The sequence below is a fragment of the Daldinia childiae genome (assembly GCF_008694065.1).
Source record: "Daldinia childiae strain JS-1345 chromosome Unknown Scaffold3, whole genome shotgun sequence".
NCBI lineage: Eukaryota > Fungi > Ascomycota > Sordariomycetes > Xylariales > Hypoxylaceae > Daldinia > Daldinia childiae.
Window position 1 is genome coordinate 5,007,707 of NW_022984644.1, and position 19,104 is coordinate 5,026,810.

Consider the following 19,104-nt stretch of genomic DNA (forward strand, 5'->3'; position numbering starts at 1 on the left):
CTAAACTACTACTACCCTTTTATATTCTCCGTACAAATCGGGGAATATGTTTATTTGTTATACAGATCTTGTATAACACGCGGCTATGTGTTTGAACTCGACAGTGTCTCTATCGGCTTGATACTGCAATAGATATCGTATCGATATGTAGACCTCGAAGCTGATTACCCAAAGTAGCAGCACTGGTAACAGGTAGTCTTAGTTGCTTAGGAGGTAGGTAGGTACCTAGCTTCCCGAAGGACCGGCTCCTTACATGTACTGCATGTCTTTCATAAAACCCCGTCAATTACCGTCTCGCCCCCCCCTTCCCCCCCGTAGATCTCCCCAATGAAACATCAGTCGTCATGACGCATTAAACCACGTTTTCCCCCGTAAGAGAAGACACACATGTTACAATTATCAAGTTACCATCGAAATATTATGAAGTATCAAAGGCCATCTTCATTCGAGGCTTAGTTATATTTCCCTATGTTAAGATCAGGCCAAGCCAACCCTATCTGCGTTTTAAGTTCTCATATGTCCATGAGCCTTAATGATCTTTCCATAATACCGTAAACGCCAAAACCCTCAGCCAAGCCAATAGAATATCATGATCAAGGTAGACCAACAACACCTGTTTGATGCAATAATTCCCGCTAAAACTAGTTCCCGTAACCCCTCCGTGAGGTCTAGTAGTAGCCGGCCTTCTTAATTTCTATACCATATCTCGGCTCATTTCATAGCTCCATCCACCATCCCGTCTTATCTTGTCCCGTGCCGCAAGATCCTTTCGAATATCTTCCTCTGTTAGCCTATCAGAGCCGCTCCAGTTGGCGCTCGAGGTTCGAGCGCGGAACTTATGGAATCGATCCTTGCTCTTGGCGAATACTTCCTCCATATTCAAGGGCCCTGGCGCTCCGAAAACTTGGAAAGGATCTTTGGACTCCTGCTCCACAAGCGCCTGCCGGAGGTTTGGTGAGTCGGCCCAAGATGCAACCATGTCCTTTCCACCGTCATCATCTTCATCATCTTCATCGTCCGTGTTAATCTCTGGCAAGTCAATCAATTCGCCATTCTGGAATCGTGGAGAAGACCTCGTCGTAGATTTGGCGACGGACTTGGCGGTCATGACTCCCTGAGGTCGCGCAGGTGTCTTGTAAGATGATCCAGCCGCGTTTGGATTGGGCGCAAAGGGGATAGGAGCCTTGGACACCTGAGCCATGTCTAAGGGGTGTGCAGTCTTAACTTGGCTGTTGTGCTGGTTTGTTACAGTAGTCTTGAATAGGTCCCTGTTATTCAACGGCACATTCGTATATCCAGATGTAAACATCGACTTAGTCGGCATATCCTAATAATCATTAGCCTCCTATCCATATATCTTGTTAAATAATAAATTACCTTTTTATAGCCACCCGATGGGCGCACAGGCGCCCCTTTTAAGCTCGGCTGCTTCTCTGTCTCAACATCGTCATCAAACTCGTCAGTCATGCGCATTCGCTTTGACTCTTTTGACTGATAACCCGTAGTGGTACGGGTAGGAGCTTGGCGGGCGTTGTCGTCTTTATAATCCTGCTGTAATGGCCGTTTTGTAGGTGCCTTGGATGCATTCGACAATACCGCGTTGACTGGACGCCCAAGATCCTCTTGGGAACGCTGCAGATTCGAGGCTAAGCGGGAGGGCGGACGGGGAATAGAAGCTTCGGCACGACTATAATCTGGGGGGCCGTTTGGCTGGCTTCTAGCCGCCGGCGGGGGAGCTCTAGTTTGCTTCGCCCTTTCGAGCATTGCCTGCCTCTGTGCATTCTTCTTAGCCTCTGCAGTCTGCTTTCGCTCTTCCTCCTTCTGCCGCTCAGTTTCTGCCTTTCTTTGCTGCTCTTGGCGCCTCTCCTCTTCCTGCATGGCAGCTCTCTTGCGCTCCAATTCAGCCTTTGCGTCACGTTTGCGTTGCGCCTCGCGTTCTTCCTGCTCTTTCCTTCTAGCCGCCGCTTCAAGTGCTTTTGGCCGGCCCGAAGATGACGTTGAGCTCTTAAGACTCTGCAACGACTGCTTGTGTAGGGGAAGCTGGTTGGATTTATTTTTGCCTTGAGATTGGGAAAGTGTCTCCTGAAGGCTTGATGACAGAGAACTGTTGGAAGGATGGTATTGAGAATGTTGCGAACCCATATTTACGCGAATTACGGTGGGCGCCTGTTTCGGTTTGGCCACTGGTTCTTTTCCAGGCCTGATAGGTCGTTTAATCTCTCGACCCTTGGTAGCCGAAGGAGGTGCAATAGATCGAGGAGCCGATGGCGGTGGCATTGGGTTGGGTGCGTCAACCATGTCAACATCATCTACCTGCTTCTCATCAGAAGAACTGCTAGCCGCTAGTTTCTCTTCGGTAGCAGGTTGTGTCTTAGTCTTTCGCGGACTAGGTCGAACTGATTTCGATGTATTGCCTGGAGTTTGCATAACTGTTTTCTTCTCCTGCTCCTTCTGGGCAGCAACCTGTTTCTCCATTGCGGCAACTCTTTCTTGCTCTTGGCTGAATACGTGAGCTTTCTCGCGCTCCTTCTCGCGAGCTTTCTCGAGCTTTTCCATTTGCTCAGCCATCCGTCGAGCTTCTTTCGCTTCCTTTTCCTTACGCTTCTCCTCAGCCCTTTCCCGCTCTATTGAAGCCCTCGTTCTTCGAGCCTCCAACCGTGCCGGACTACCTACGCTTTCAAGAGTCTGAGTATCCACAGCAAGACGAGATAGATCTGGGTAGAGAGGCTGCACATCCTTTCCTTTAGGAGAAGCAAGTGTATCAGTAGACGGAAATATATGAAGGCCTAATCTAGTGCTAGAAGGTGACAAGAGCGAAGTTTTCCCCTCGGCACTAATAGCGGCGCTACTAGCTAGCAAGCCCTTGGAACCTTTGAGAATCGACGACAGCTTGTTCTTGACCTGTTTTAGGGGACTGTCTTTAAAACCTCGTGATGGTGACTTCGTAGGTGTAGTAGGCCTATCCGTTTCATGGACAGTGGCAAGGGGTGGGTTGGACGCAGACGTAGTCTTTGTAAGGCTATCTCCATCAATCTTCGAAGCTTCTTGAAGCGGCAACAAGGGGACCGATGCGGACTTATGATGGCCAAAAGTATTAGTCGCCCGTTCCCCAGTTGGAGGGCGCTCGGGAGACTTGGTTTGGTCCTGACAAGTCGTCGGCAATGCAAAATCGCTACCGCTCACGGTATCTTTACCAGACACACCCTCCATTACGTCGGCAGTGTAACTTTTAGCCAGTCCAGGCCGAGGACTACGGAAGTCGGACGCATTCTCAGGCGAACCAAGAGGTCCAATCCAGTCATCTTCGTCGTCTTCGTCCGGAAAGGCACCTGGAGTTGTAGTCTTTTTGGGTGAGGGCAACGGCTTTGCCTGAGACAAAGACTGGGGGATGGGAACTGCAACTGTTGTTGGCTGAGCGACAGAAGGATCCGGAATTGACTTGGAACTTCTGGAAGTCTGTGTTTGCGCTTGGCCTAATTTACTGATTTGGTCCTGAAGGCGTTGCGTATAAGTCTTGTTATGCGCGACTGTATTATCCGGTACCGATTGTCGTTGAGGCTCTTGGGTAGATAGGTCCTCATCCATGTCCATATCATCATTTTCATCATCTGTAAGATCATGTCTTGTGTGTCCCAGACTCTTTCCTCCAGTATGTCGGTTGTAGTAACTTGTTCGATTCTGCTCCAAGTGGCTAGTCCTTGATACCCGGTTGCCTATGCTTTTATGCGTAATAGGCTCTCTTGCAGGCAAAGAAGCAAAATTGAGACTACTTTTCCGAACAATAGGTCGAATAGGGCTTGAGCTATCAGAAGATGATCTCGACGGCTCCTCCTCAGGTACCGTTTCCATTGCATCTACTTCCAAGATATTATCTTCAACTTCGGCGCCGAATACGCTAACAACGGCTGAATGCTCTGCGGGTGAGGTTTCTGGCGAGGTAGGTGACCGTAAGGGTGAACCTGCCGGTGTAGTACTCTCCTGAGGACCATCTACTTTATCAGATGAGACTCCTACCGGAACGTGGGCAGTAAAATACTGTGTGTCAAGGTCACCCACGTTCGTATCAACCGTAGGATTTGGCGAGTGAGGAGTTGGACTGTCATGTTCATGGCGGTTGGGAGAAGTATCGAAAGGCACATCGTCGCCCTGCGTGTCCACCTGTGGACTGAAGGGTTGTGTTACCTCATCATCCACTCCAACGTGATCAATATCCATTATGTCCTGAGACTGGCTACCATGATATCCAGAATCCACAACAGAAAACGGCTGGGCTGAGGACGCGTGTTTCGGAGAAGCCGTATGCTTCGAGGGACTCTCTGGCGCAACTGCCTTCAGAGGGGATGGTTGGGGGTCTGCAGGAATTTCAATCTTAGGCGTATTACTTCGATTCATATTGGGTATGATAAAAGGGTTCGGAGCCCCCTTGGGCGTAGCGGAAAAGATGTTAGAGAGGGGCTAAGAAACGTTAGTGCTGATATCACAAAGTCCAGCTCAACGAGACTCACGACACGAGCTTCTCCCGCGTTTATTTTCCGGGCCGTTCGAGGAGTCTTGCCTCGTAATTTTCCTGGGGTTTTAAATATTTCGGCAACGTTGCTACCGTAATAGTTAGCTTCAATAGCTTCCCATGGGAACTTAAGTATCTACGCACATTTGATTTTCGCTAAATATCTCGGCCATATGCTCATTCAACCAGTCGAAGTCGTTTCTAGCGGAGAAAGAGAATTCCTCAACTTCCGACTGTGCAATCTGCAGAGCAGAAGACCTCTCTTCTGAGATCCATGGCGCGGAGCCGACCGGCAGACGCGCCCCTCGTGGCCCAACCATCGCGAATGTGTCGAGAAACGCGTCTATTATAGATCAGGTCGCGTACGATTTTCCAGCAATGCGTAACAAGAAACAATTAAAATAAGCAAGGTTCAATTAAGCATTGTATAAAAGACAGAGACAAAAATGATGTCGTTGGAGGATAAGGAGCGCGAATCGGGGCGCGATTGGTGTCGATTGACGATAGCTAATAGATAGAATTAACAAGGTAAAAAAGAAGGAATTCGCAGATACGTCCAAGTGAAGGTAGGGATTGTGGGCGGCGGTATCGATTGCCGGCAGATCATTGGTCACAAGCGAAGTGGGTGTAAACATAGGAGCTTGGACCATTAGTGCATTAGTGGGTTACACCGCGGGGAACTTTTCAATTCTTTCAAGGTACCTAACACTCTATTCTTAGGAATTTCAATTCATATTCCACCCTATCAAAATACTATATACCTAGATCTATCATATATCGGTATATTTAGGTAAATTCTTAAAACAGCCAGACAGAAATATTATATACAAATCAAATAAATAATAATAATAATAATAATAATATCAATAACATGACAAGACAGCACCTTACGCTGTATATAAACTAATAGTAAACCACCTAGATACACTATCAATTAAATCAAACCATAAGCCGGCCTATACCTAAATCATCATCATTTTCAATATCGCCATATTCTTTTTTTTCTTCCTCCTCGGGGGAAGGTATATTGTCCCAGTTCGGCATCCCCTCTGACGTCTTAGAACTATACCAACGGCGATCCTTTGTATACTCATTTGCAAACCCACCTCCTTCAACGGCATCTATCTCCTCCCCAACCTTGACCCAGCTCCAGAAATCCAGGTTCGTCTTATCCTTAATCTCCTCACCTCGGAGTGCCTGGTAGTCTCCATATTCCTCCTCATCCTCCTCGACCTCTCCAACCTCGTCCACCACAAACTTAGATCCAGTCGACGGACCATAACCGTACGGGAACCACTTCGTTGCTCGGGCGAAAACAGCGGCTTTCTCGCGCTGTATGTCACCCGGCCAGCGGACGCCCTGTAAAAGTTTAGGATGCCTCGTCTGATTTGTTGGAACGAAGCTCTCCGGGTTACTAGGGAGCCCCCCGAAGTGCTCGTAATTGTCGTGGCCCCAATCGATATGTATCACATATATTGGGAGGATCTGTGCACTATCAAAGACGATGTACTCGAGTCCGCGATTAGAGACATGTGAATCGGCCCCGGGGTAGGCCTGGCTTTGATTCCTCCAATTATCATCTCTATAAACGTCGGCCGAACGGCCCATAATCGTCGCGCATACGAAAAGCTTGATCCCAAAATATTCATTAGGCTTAGTGGCCTGGCATGAGCTACCCGTGTAGCTGAGAGAAAAGTCTGCGTTCGGAGAGCTGTAAATTCCCCTGCCGTACGTCGAGCCACAGCGAATGCCGTGCGCTTCGTTCGTACCCGGGTTCTTCTGTCCAGGTTTGAGGAATCCGTAGCGTACTATAGATGGCACGAGCTGTCGTTGAGTCCCATGGAAGGTCATCGTGGGCTTCACGAGATGATCTATGTACACCTCTTTCCGTTTGCTGTGGTGTAAGCTTGCAGGTACGCAACCGTGAAGTGTTACTATAGAGTATTTTGACAACCGTTCCCTTATTTCTATTTGCTTCTTATAGAATCTACCGGCCAGGTCAGACCTTATAACTTCCTCCACATGGAGAACTCTGTAACAGGAGGGAATCTTGGAACATATTTCCTGGGGCGTTTGCCGTAGGAAATGGTATGCTGTCTCGCTAGATGTCATTATCGGAGTCGCGGGCTTCTCCTCAAATGGGAGAAGATTTGACCTAATACGGCCTTTTGGTTTCTTTGCAAGCCTCTCGCGCCATGACTTCAAATACGTCCTTGTCATATTGGCAAGCTCATAAACTGCCATGGTTGGCTCGAAAGCACCATATGTACTCTCCCCTCGACTGTTCCATCTTGAGATGTTATTAGTAGCTGTAGCACTCTCTATAATCTGTCTCAGTTGTGTGCGAAGCTCAATTATCGATTCTCGCGATAATTCGTAGCTTTCGAGTTTCCAAGTAGCGGACGCAGCTGGATATAGGGGCTCGGGGGTGATGTACAAATTTAGCTCGTCGTACTTAAAGACAAGCTCCTTATCCAAGGGCCTCGTCATTTGCTCGCTCTCGCTTAGGAATCCATCTCTAATAAGTTTATCTACCTCGAAGTCGCGTAAGAGAGACAACTCGACGAGGTCATCTTCGCTCAATTCAGTAGCACCTGACATTGAAACTTTGGAGACGCTCTGTTAAGTGGGCGTTTTTGTATTTAATTCGTTTCCTTAACCTTGAAGGCGCGCAATAATAACCTATAAGGTAATAACAAGGAATATAAATTTCCTGTCAATCGTGGACAAGCCTCTTTGCTCGATTAAATACATTTTTTTCGAGCAAACAACTACACAGGTTAATAGCCGTTTATCATCCCAGCGACAGGGCGAAGCTACTTAACGATGGATCCATTCGTATTGACTCATCACGGCAAGTGGCTCATTGTCAAAATCGGTCGGGCCCAACTCCGCAATTTAACATCATACACGTAGTAAAGATCAACCAACACTCTCTAGGCGGCAATCAGATTTGAAAATTGATCTAGAATAACACTAAATCTAGCACCATTAACATTGGGGTTAAGAGCTGAAGATGAGGCTCTACGCAGTCAACCACTGATATTAATATAGATAAGCAAGATATATGTTAATTGCATGAATTACAAGGCAAAGAATAAAAGCTTATAAAATACCTAAGCCGCGGAAACTAGGTAGGCTAAACATGGGGATAAACACAATAGGCACGATTATGGATATAGTCTTAACTGGAATGCTCAGACTTGGTTCAGTTGGTTCAATATACATAGGGAAACAGAAAACGTGGAGAAATGCAACCATGTAAACGGAGGATCCGCCGAATACAGATGTGGCCGCTGTCCTGAGCATGGTTACCTGGTTCGACGATCATCTTAATCACACGATATGAGCCGGCTATAATGTTTCCCAGATAAGCCATATAGGCACGTCGATTCCCACCAAAACCCCATCTCTCGTCATTGTGAGTAAAATCGAGTCAATTCTAAATACCAATAATGATGTTTTGGGTCTCGTCATTACTCATCGCACTTGGTGCTGTGCCGCTCGCTACTCCATCCTCTCTCGTAAGTCGGCAAATCGACTACGGCTCTCTACACTGCCCTACAGATCCCACATCCACCTTAGTAACACCCACGTACGGCACTAAAGAAGCAATATTTACCATCTGCTCTGAACTCGTGCTTAATACCGGGCCACTGACCGCCTACAATGCGATTCTGGATTTCAAGTCGTATCCACAATGGAATTCGTTTATAATCGACGTAGCTCTCCCGGACAACGTTACGTCAACTCCCGACGATATATACGTTGGCATGGAAATGCAATTCACCTCTAATGGCTTGATCGGCACCCTAAACACCACCAGTACAGAGGTCATCAGCCTGTTTGATCCTTCTGGCGCTGAGGGATATCTCATCAACGCGTGGCACTATGACGATGGCATAGGCGGCGTCGGATCGCGGGCAGAGCATCCCAATATTTTCGTCGATCTAGGAAACGGCTCGACACGGTATCTTTCTTACGAGACTTATTACGTGGGTTTGAGTACAGGCACAATATCTTTACTAAAGCTACAGCTACAGCACCAATGGGATATACAAGCTCGAGACTTAAAGGCATATGTTGAAAGCCTCTGAACTCCAAGAATGTCGTCTGGACCGCGAGGAATACTCACGTATAATTCCCAGCTACCTACCTACAACCAAACTGGCCATTAGGCTTACTTACTATAACTATATTTTTATAAATCATTATTCACTTAGAGAATATCAGTGCAATGGATTTGAAAATCCTATATTGATGAATCAAAGCATGCCTGTCGACTCGGGCATTTGCTACGCCCGTGACTACCAAGCATGAAAGCCATATGTTGCCCGCAATCAACCGTGCCCCTTAGGTTGTGCATTCCGTGAAAACCAACGCCACCCTGTTTGTAGGCTCGTTGCGCCTTGCATACTGCTCAATATCACAGACAACCATCTTTCGTCAGGGATCTTCCCTTCACGGCAGAGCAGTATTACTGGTCTCCAAATCTGCATAATGCAGTGTGAGAGTACGCTATAGGTTGTATCAATAGGTGCATTTTAGGCATCGAAGTGATAATTATGCAGTCACTTACACGCTCCTTTCGCCAGTCTGTTGTGCTCCAGATGATGTAGTAGCCCTCTTCATGCTGGGTGCTGAGAATTCGGGGTTGCATTAGTTCGTCTTTAGTGAGCCAAATTTTCAGCTTCTTGTGCCATCTCCAGGCGCGGTTGTAGCTGGAAAGTGTTAGTATCGCAAGGTCGCCAACATGGTGGAGCGGTATCCTACAGTTCATGAGCAGCAAGATGCTGTTTGATATCTCCAGGACAACTGTAAAAGATCCACATCAAGGTTTCCTCGTTGAAGTTGCTGATCTTGTTTTCTAGAGGCTGTACGTTATTCACGCTGTAGCACTCTGGCAGTCGAAAGTCGGGAATTGCTGGTCGGGGAATGGAATCATTGAAGAGTGAGTATATTTGCGTCGATAGCAGCCTATAATTACGTTAGTAAGAAAAAAAACTCAAAAACAAAAGTGGTGAGAAACCTACTGAGGCGACGTAAAATCTACTCCTAGTGTTGTTGGATCCAAGCCTGTAACAGCTGCATTGTAGTCGGGATAGTTGTTCATAAGGGTGCGAAGACCCTTGATCCCCCACTTATCAATAGGTGCCATACCTGCTAAAGGGTCATGTACTGATGGGGATTGATCATCTTTCTGATCGCCGTTCTTGTTCGAGGATGCGTCGTTACTACCGATGGCACCAATGGCACCAAGCGGATTCAGGACTGCCGAATCTTGTGTAGATGACTGAGAAACCAAGTTGTCCTGGAATCCGGGGGGTTTTTGGCGAGTCTCGTCGTTACCGCCGGTCCCAGTACCTCTGATGTCTTGCGGTCGCGAAGAGCCTGTAGACCTATTAACGTACTGGAATATAGTGACAAAAGAAAAATAAAAGAAATTTGTGGAATCTGCATACCTGTAGCAGTGGATCCATCTGGCGAACGAACATCGGTTGTTCGGTTGTTAGCAGACAGCGCATTAAGCAGGCCATTTCCTGACCTAGGACCCTGGAGGGAACCAGGGGCGGTGCTACCTTGTGCACCAAATCCGAGGGTCGACATTAGATTTGACCCACGTTCTTGACCAATATCGCCGTTGCTGTTTCTGATGCTGTTATTATTCAGAGGCGGAAACTCGTCGATACTGTTAGGTTGAGGCTGTGATGACTGGGCCACGCTATTCTGGTTCCCGAACCGATATTGACCTTGGCTGGAGCTCATCCTTGAAGGCGAAAAAAAATCGTCCTGTTGTGCGTGTTGAGAGGAGAGGGGAGTGGGTTGCTGATTCCTCTGTATTGTACCGGTCATACCTCTTGAGGCTCCTGTTGACCATAAAGAGCTAGCACCTGCGCTTTGTAATTGAGAATTGTTGGAGAGTGACGGAAATTCGCTGCTAGAAAAATTAGCTTCGAAGAGTGAAATATGATTTCACAGCATAAAAGGATTTTAAGTTGGTGTGTGCTCAAGTTTAACATGACAAAAAAAAACCCATGTTTGTTTACCGATTGGTACGGTCTGGAGAAGGGCAGGCTTTGGGCAAGCACTCTTGATCTGTTCGTCCAGCAACAGTAGCATATGATAAGCCCGTATCTGGGACTACCAGGGGCGACGGGGTAGTAGGACGTGGCGTATGGGTCTTAAGTATGAGTCTTGGCTTTCTCGCCTTATGACCTGGCGACAAAGACGCCATGCCGCCTAGTTACGTGAACTAGATGAAGCAACGAACGGGAACGAAGGATATGGACAGTGAGTAAAACGAACAATCGTGCTTATACAACGAAGTTTGGCAGTTGCGTAAAAACAAGTGCATGGTAACGGTGACGGTGACAGTGACAGTGACGGTGAAGCTAGCACGAAATGAAAAATACCTACGAGAGGTCAAGAGGCGTTGCTGGTTGCGAACCGCTTAAACTTTGAGCAAAACTGAGGTTTCCTCCTAGTTGCCTCGACGATGTTTGTAAACCTGCACCCCCCATAGGAACACCACCAAACGCCCATCCGGCTCCGTTATTCGCTTTTATGCGACAGGACATCAGCTTCGGATCTAGCAATTACTAGCACCTTGATCCCGCGATCATACCTAATTTTCCGTTCGGTATCCTATTAGACACTGTTCTACCTGGTTGTTGGGGTTGTTGTTGGCCTCCGAATCCAGTCGGTATCCCACGAAGGGTTTGTGGCACGGCTCCTGAGGACGTTCAGTATTAGCCAAGTGTATGAAGTAATTTTTTGGGGCACGATGAGTGAAATAAAGTGTTCGTTAATTCATGACAAGAGGTATATCTATTTGTTATAGATCTAGGACGCAATAGTTGCTCGTGGTCTCCTCACTCCCCTACACGAGGCTGATATTTCGAGAAGGCTGAGGCCAGGAGAATATAGTGAAAATAATCCTCCTAGGCTTTACCGTCACCCCTGGGGGATCCAATGACCGGGATTATATATTATACGTCTCGAACCGGGAAATATAAAGTTTGTCGAAGAGGATCGGAGAGTGGGTGACGGAGCGCGATAACGATGTGGTCGACATCACAATTCAAAGCAAACAGGCGGGGCACGCGAGGCAGAGGGAGAGAGGGTCGGCACTACCTGTTCGATTCATGGCTACGATGCCACACTGGAGATGTCCTGATGTGAACTCCCTATAAACTTTGACTTTGGAAGATTTAACTCGTCGCGATCGGTGGGGTTTTCGTGGAGGGGAGTAGCTATCCTTAATGATGTTCTATTTGCGAAATGGTGAATGTGGATTCACGAAGCTTTGCGATCGTAGGATGGGAAGTTTTACTGGGGTTGGCTTGTCCTAAGCACAGGCTAAGCCTAAATTAGTTAGTCTACCCATATCGCCTTATCTACACACGGTGTGGATAGGCGTGCAGTTGCCTTACGTAGAGGCAGCATTAGACCGGTGCGCCTTGCCCCCAGCCTGTGCAGCCTCAACCAGCCTCATGAGCCGCGACTTTCTCATTCTTTCCACCAATGCACTATGTAATAATTTAAAGTCCCCCGCACTGCAACTTCCCGACAGCTACGCAAACTACGTCAAATACTTGTGCATGTGCCCTTTCACCTGTAAGGGCACGTCTAGATGGATCCGGTACATTCTAAGGTACATGGTTACCTGGGTACCTAATAGAAAGAGGCAGTGTTTTTAATTGAAAGATGTTCAATCCATTTTATTTTATATACCCTCAAAGACTAGATAGGAGACCATAGTTACCTTAGGTACATAAGCTCTATATTATGACGGCTGAAATTTATAATCCATCTTTATCACCAACAACTATTGATAGACCATAGCATTCATTTATGTAGTTAGTCGTTGCTTAAATACCTATCTAGGTAGGTGATCAATTAGCAGTCAGATAAAGCCTCTAGGACATCATAACGGTATAGCCAGTTTATTCCGAGAAACGCATTGGCTAAACTAGCAGAATACAAAAGTTTTAATGCATGTATTTATGAGGATTGTTAGTTGCCCGTCTTCTTAAACCTGTCGAACTATCATAACCACGTATTCTAACCTAATTGTATCCACGATAGATATTCATAAAGTGTAAATCCTACAGGCAATTGCCCACATGCAACTTGGCCACGAAGACAAATATATCATATTTTATTAATTCTAAAGATATTTAAGGCTAATTTTAGACGGGTTACAAAGCTTGCTTAGGGTAACAATCAGGAGACTGCTTTGTCTGAGTGCCACCTAACGGCAGCGAATTATTATGTATTATCAGGACAATATGTGGCAGCTCAAGCTTGACTAGATTTTTTGTTTCTCCTGCAAACCAGCGCCGTGAGGCTTAATGCCTCCACGGATGTTTGATGGTGACATTCTAGCTCTCTATATCTTGGATTGCGTTCAGTAGGCTTGTCTCAAAGTTGATCCCCTGCACACCCCTTCCAATAAGAACAAGTTTCCCAGCTTGCGGAACTACACCATCTTCATTGGACGCTTGTTCTCCATCGAAAATTTCAAACACCTCCCTAACACCCTGCACCATCTTCACCTTGCCGTCCTTAAAAACTAGACGGGATTTTAGGCGATGGATTTCGATAGGTTCAGTCGAGCTAGTCGGTTCTCCCAGTACTTGGCCTTCCCATAAGAGCAATCTTATCCAGCTATCAACTAGTTCAAGTTGCCCAGGGGCTAAAGGCGGCACATTGATAGAAACCGTGGAAATAGTCTACAGGGTTATTAGCTTAATTCCTAGCCGAGTAAGGGCATTTAACGAACAGGGTCAAGATGGCTGTGTCCCTTTCCTGCAGTATCCAAAGCCTCAACTTGGTCATATGCATGTAAGTCCAGTAAGAAGCCTTCCAGTTGAGGCACAACGCTTTGATTCGTTATATGAATCTTTGCAAGGCCATTAATCGCCTGTATTCGTTCTTCGACATTCTTAAGCTCCGCAGGTTCAACCAGATCTGACTTGTTAATAACGATAACATCTGCATGGGAAATCTGGACATGGGCGGTCGTCATGAGGGGTCCATGGTTATCATGGCCCTCGACTTTCCCTGATGGGTCGTCTAAGCTTCGAAGAATATTCTTCGCATCGACCAGTGTGACGATTCCATCGAGATAGATGGTACTCCCTAAACCGTCGTCGACCCAAAATAAGGGGGCTAAGTTACCAGGATCGGCCAGTCCAGTAGTTTCCAAAAGAATGTAATCAAAGGCACCCTTCCTCTCCATAAGTGACTCAATAGCATTGACTCCGGAGTCCCTACGCTGAGGTTAGAATACTACTTCATTGACTAACGTAGTTGGACGGTACTTCACCGAGCAACAGATGCAGCCGTTGCCGACGTCGAGCCATTCTTCGACTTGCTCGCCGCCCTTGTTGACCGTCAATGACTTCTCAATATCGAGTGCTAGAATAGGGTTAGCTTAGCAATTGACTTTGAAGGATACAGGTTCCTGTTACTGACAATCACCGAACTCGTTCATGATGACAGCAATTCTTTTGCCATGCCGAGCAGTTAATATGTAGTTAAGCAAAGTTGTTTTTCCGGCTCCAAGGTATCCTTCAGAGAGTGTTAATAGTGGTATATCAATAGCGTGTAACATCAATTTACCAGTAACGATGGTGATGGGCACCTTGACAAGTTTCTCCTCTTGCAGGCCTGTCTCAGCCTCGACAAGCTCTGGAGGTACATCTTCGTCAAAGTTCATGATATATTCTTAAAATGGATAGATATGGTGTTTGCCTATGATTTTATACAATAAAGTGGGGGTTTCTAAGAGAAGAGCACGTAAAGTATTATCAATGATTTCGGATTGTCGTCTTGCGCCCTCCCAATGACATCTGGTTCCAAGTGATCTCAGACAAAAACACATATATGCTTAAATACATGACTCTAATAGAACGGATATTGTATGCTTTAATGCGGTCTGATTACCTTATATTGATGTAGTACTTAGGTACTTGATACATAGGTACTTCACATATATGCCTTTACCTAGTAATATGTAGGTACGTAGGTACCTAAGGTAACCCTAGCTTCGGAGGTACCCTAGTACCTATCTTAGCTGCTTTCTGGATCAAGAAGCTTGGCGTCTCTGCGCTTCTCAAATCACACAACAACAATTCACTTAGCGACAGAACAACGAAGCAAGGACGCCAACTGATTACCCAATAAACAATCCGCACCTGGGGCATTAGCCTCAAATATCTACCTAGATACTTTTATCATGTCTTTGGCGCAGGGTTCGCCTCGACTACCCAGTCCACCACCTCCCGCCGAGATTCAGATCGGACCTAAATCTCCAGGACTGGGCAGCACCGCAAGCCGTCAAGCACAACAGATGGAACAGAGCATGGCCGAAGCAAATGCGAAACGGCGCATACATCCGGGCACCAAGTCTGAGGATATGGCTGCCGGGCCGCCTCTTATTCCACTTGGCGAGGTGCGTTGCTTCACTCTAACCCCTTTTGCGACAGCAGATATTAATACGACACGTTGCAGCTTGACTCAGCCTTTCAACTTCAAGAACATCTCGCAGCGCTTCACTACCACCATACCGCCTCTAATACGACACCCATCACCCGAGCGGCTGCTTTGCAACTGGCTACGCCGCCGCCAGGCATCGATAGGACGCTATGGCTCTACGAGCTCTGCCGTTTCCTCATCGCCCAATGTAATAGTTTGATAGTAGGCTTTCTCTTTGATACGCCACCATGTTCATCCATAACATGCCCCGAGATGCGAGCCTCCGAATGGCAATTTCTATGTGCCGTCCATGACCAACCAAAGAGCTGCTGTGCCATCGACTACTGCTGCCATACTCTCGATTGGGCTGCGAACGTAGTCACCAACCCCAAGATCTTTCCAAGCAGATTTGTAGTGCTGTCGGAAGGGCATGACAAGAGCTCAGTGCTGAAGAATCTTATCAATGTGTTCCGCCGACTCCATAGAATATTCGCCCATGCGTGGTTCCAACACAGAGGGGTGTTCTGGTCGGTTGAAGCTCAGGCGGGCTTGTATGCATTCTTCAAAGCGGTCTGTGACATGTATGACCTTCTCCCTGCCGAGAACTACAAGCTCCCACCAGAAGCAGAAGGTCTGGAGCCGGCTGAGAAAGAAGATAAGAAACCCGTAGTAACCGCCATTGCGAAGCCACCGCAGCCGCCGCCGCCGCCGCCGCCGCAGCAGCAGCCGCAACAGCAACAGCAACAGCAGCACGAGAGCACCGAAAGTGAAGATGATCGAAATGGTCTACATGCTCGTAGAAGTAATACGGCTAGACATTCGAGCAGGCCGTCAACCGGTAGTTCCGTGACGACTGTTATTGAAGAACGAGAAGATGAGCAAGACGTTGCAAACAAACTCAAGAACATGCACATCTCAGGCCCCGAGATAGTGGAAGAGGAGGAGTCCGGAGTCGAAGTACCTGTCATTGTTGAAGGTGAATTACTAGGAGATCCTTCTAGCGTCCAGGAACTTGGAGTACCTCAAATGTCTGAGCCCCAGGAGCAACAGGGTGGCGTGCATTCTCAAGGTATCAGGATAGAAGTACAGGAGGATGTGCCGGCAGAACCAGAGATATCTACGGAAAGCGAGGCAGTGGAGGCTGAGGGCAGCAAAGAAGTACCCCTGCTTGAACACGAGCAGGTAGTTGAGAACGAAGCACCTGCTCCGAGCATAGAAAAGCAGGAAGATGCGCCAGCAGAAGAAGAGCAGCAAGCCGAGCCAAGCACTGTTGAGGAACCTACACCAGAGACGGAATCTACCGAAGCAGATGCGGAGAAAGAGGAGACTGAGGAGGCGAAGAAAGAAAAGTCAAATTCCAAGAATCTAGGCACGGACTAGGATTTCGTAACTGGCCTGGAGCGATTTGAAGACGTGGATCCGGCGGCCGTGGAGGAAGTCATCCGTCGTGCCAGACGAGCGCTCGAGCGGCTCCGCCGCCGATGGGATCGCACTGACGAACCTGACGACGAGGATCTGAATGACGAGACGGACATGATTCTAGGACGAACGGACGCCATCGTCGGCAAATTACGGCAGGTGAGGGGCGCCGACGATAACGAAGATTCAAAAAACGTTGATGATGACCAAGACATGTTCTAAATTACCATTAGTTGCGACATATGCATAATATCTGCATCTTAGAGCTAGTAGGGGGCGAGCCTAATGTGAAGGTTGTGCGTGTATGAACAGTGTTATGCTTATAGGTCGGGGAAGGGGAGGGAAGAGATAGTCCTCCGGTACATAATTAGGATGCGAGGCTGGCGAACGGGTTAATCATGTGTAAATGCGGTACTACAAGCTGGCGAGAAGCTTTCTCTAGTAGTCCTACTAATAATGGTTATGTCTTATGCACGAAGTTCTGAGCAACGTAGTGATTCTGTATCTAACACCGTTGACTTGGCTATCTTGGAGCTTACGCTTCATCGAGTAAGCCTCCCCATGTTGCATTGTTTACAGCCCTAGTGGCTATGTTGTCTACCTCTTATATTGTTGACTACGAAGTACAACATGTAGATTTTAATGACGAATTACCCTTGCTACGCTATTATCTACCAACGCTCCTCTTTCTCGTCGTATTTCTCCTCGAACCAAGCTCGGCGCCACAACTCTAGATTTGAAACCCATATAAAGATAGACTCTTCTTCGGAACGGACTAAGTCATTGCGACTTATGCGAGTTTGTAATTCACCATTGGCCCCATTTCCTACCGCTCCCCACCTCCCAACATGGCAGTAAAGCACTATACGTAATTCATTAGCGGTGGCCAGTCGCCTACGTTAATAAATATATAGTAGATCAGGTGCCTACTAGGTAGATAACTTAGTATAGCAATATGATACCGACTTCAAGCTGGCGGGTTTAAAGGAATATTTTCGATCAACTTAACTTTTTAATAAAAGCCGAGTTATGGATTTCTACTATGTATCACCCCAAGCAAACGGGATGTAGCGACCATACTCTTATGTATATGTAGGCATTTAACTAGTGTAAATGAAGCCGAGCCGTTGACTTAGTAGTAGTATTATTGACTCTCTTGGGGTTTATAAATATTTTCCTTCTAGTTGCACAAATTGACGAGTCTAACCATTAGTTACTTTACAATATAATAATAGAAATGTGTCGAGATGTATAGGTAGTATAGCATAATAGGAAAGAAAAAAAATCTTATATGCACCGTCCTCCTTTTTCCTGGAATGCCTTTGGTATCTGGTATCACTGCCCTTTTATAATTATTTTCCTCTTCCCGGGTATCTCTATTCTGCCCTGTAGCACCTATATGTCTCAAGCGGAATTTATCCTGGTTCTAATTCCATTTGTGAAGGTCCAAATTTAAGGGGTATATTTATGGAAGCCTTTCGTGTTTGCGTATAAACTTTTCTTATGTCCACTCTCGTCTTAAGTGCCACTTATGCGCAATAGCGTTATAAGATCAGAAAACGTTTCCCGATAGTAAGTTGCCGTTGTGATTATTCCTCTTTGGCGAATAAATTCTGAGAGGGCATAGTTTAAAAAAATGTTATATAAAGGTAGGTGACGTGTATACCTCCATTTTCTTCCCTTTTTCTTAAATTTTTTTGTTCTTCTCTTTGTGGCCGATGAATATATATAGGAGAACGTAGAAAGAAATTTATCAATATGCAGGTGTGCGGGGACACAGTTTCGTTGCACTAGGAGACTGCATATCGCCACCGAGGCATGGAGGTGGCTAATGAAACTGCATATTCGACGAGGCTTGACTGCTACTCTTCAAGCCGAGCTGCGTAACGGGAACGATATAAATAAGCATACTTCTACAATGAAGTGTATTATTCGTGGAGGGGATAGTGCTAGTGCTGATGTTGGTATTTGCTGGGTTGAACTGGTCGATGCTTTTATACATCTAAGCTCTGTCTCGTACGATTCTCTGATCCGTCTACAATAGCCGAGTTTTCTTGTCTTGGCGGGCTCCAAAACCTTTCATTACTACCATCCAATAACCCCCCGAATTATCTGATCTATATGTAATAACTTAGATCTGAAATTATGGGTTAATTTAGTTCGTCTGATGAATGTAGGGGGTAGCGGGTAACGAGTAGGGGGTAGCGGGATGGTTAAGGATCTGTGGGAAGCTGGACCAGGATAACTACTGGGACTGAAGGTTGGCTTGTAACCATGGCATTGGTAAATTTGCTATGGCTGCATGCATGGTCATCTTATTCATAAGATCCCCCCAATTTCAACGGGCTTTGGTGTTGTACGTAGTACCTGGCCGCATAGTAGGTCCCCTCACCTCCCAAGCATCCCCTGGTCCTGCAGCGCAGAGTTGCATCACGGCTCGGTTTCCATTCCGGTCCCATTTTCGCCGCATGGAGACCTCATTGTTTCGGACCCTAGTCCGTCCACAACGTCACAGAAACGTCTTTACTGCATCACTATGTGACTTGTAATAAACCAGCTGGCTTGCTGCCAACGTATAAAGCTTTATCAACCTCGCTTCTTTTCTTGCCAATAACGTTAGGATATACGTCTAGTATGGTCGTCGCCTGATTCTCTTGTGACACCTTGGCCTTGTATAGGGGTACAATATCAGCACC

General features: G+C 46.7%; 5 protein-coding genes across 5 annotated transcripts; 2 read left to right on the forward strand and 3 right to left on the reverse strand.

Moving 5' to 3' along the window:
• Nucleotides 1-694: 694 nt before the first annotated feature.
• On the reverse strand, nucleotides 695-6,358 carry GL218_04080 (Inner centromere protein-related protein pic1; the record flags this gene model as incomplete). The annotated part of the gene is made up of 5 exons (XM_033580662.1): nucleotides 695-1,327; nucleotides 1,378-4,455; nucleotides 4,506-4,596; nucleotides 4,652-4,850; nucleotides 5,614-6,358. 5 exons carry the CDS (start codon nucleotides 6,356-6,358, stop codon nucleotides 695-697), a joined length of 4,746 nt encoding a protein of 1,581 aa, XP_033436343.1.
• Nucleotides 6,359-7,962: 1,604 nt separating this feature from the next.
• On the forward strand, nucleotides 7,963-8,604 carry GL218_04081 (uncharacterized protein; the record flags this gene model as incomplete). Its single annotated transcript, XM_033580663.1, has 1 exon — nucleotides 7,963-8,604. The coding sequence occupies one exon, from the start codon at nucleotides 7,963-7,965 to the stop codon at nucleotides 8,602-8,604; it is 642 nt and encodes a 213-aa protein (XP_033436344.1).
• A 364-nt stretch (nucleotides 8,605-8,968) lies between these two features.
• GL218_04082 (General negative regulator of transcription subunit 2) lies at nucleotides 8,969-10,273 on the reverse strand (the record flags this gene model as incomplete). Its single annotated transcript, XM_033580664.1, has 5 exons — nucleotides 8,969-9,025; nucleotides 9,087-9,228; nucleotides 9,281-9,484; nucleotides 9,541-9,898; nucleotides 9,970-10,273. The coding sequence occupies 5 exons, from the start codon at nucleotides 10,271-10,273 to the stop codon at nucleotides 8,969-8,971; spliced, it is 1,065 nt and encodes a 354-aa protein (XP_033436345.1).
• A 2,618-nt stretch (nucleotides 10,274-12,891) lies between these two features.
• On the reverse strand, nucleotides 12,892-14,231 carry GL218_04083 (COBW domain-containing protein 1; the record flags this gene model as incomplete). Its single annotated transcript, XM_033580665.1, has 5 exons — nucleotides 12,892-13,242; nucleotides 13,293-13,782; nucleotides 13,819-13,930; nucleotides 13,988-14,083; nucleotides 14,135-14,231. 5 exons carry the CDS (start codon nucleotides 14,229-14,231, stop codon nucleotides 12,892-12,894), a joined length of 1,146 nt encoding a protein of 381 aa, XP_033436346.1.
• Nucleotides 14,232-14,750: 519 nt separating this feature from the next.
• Nucleotides 14,751-16,369, forward strand: GL218_04084 (MOB kinase activator-like 4; the record flags this gene model as incomplete). Its single annotated transcript, XM_033580666.1, has 2 exons — nucleotides 14,751-14,966; nucleotides 15,026-16,369. 2 exons carry the CDS (start codon nucleotides 14,751-14,753, stop codon nucleotides 16,367-16,369), a joined length of 1,560 nt encoding a protein of 519 aa, XP_033436347.1.
• Between the last annotated feature and the right edge of the window lie 2,735 nt (nucleotides 16,370-19,104).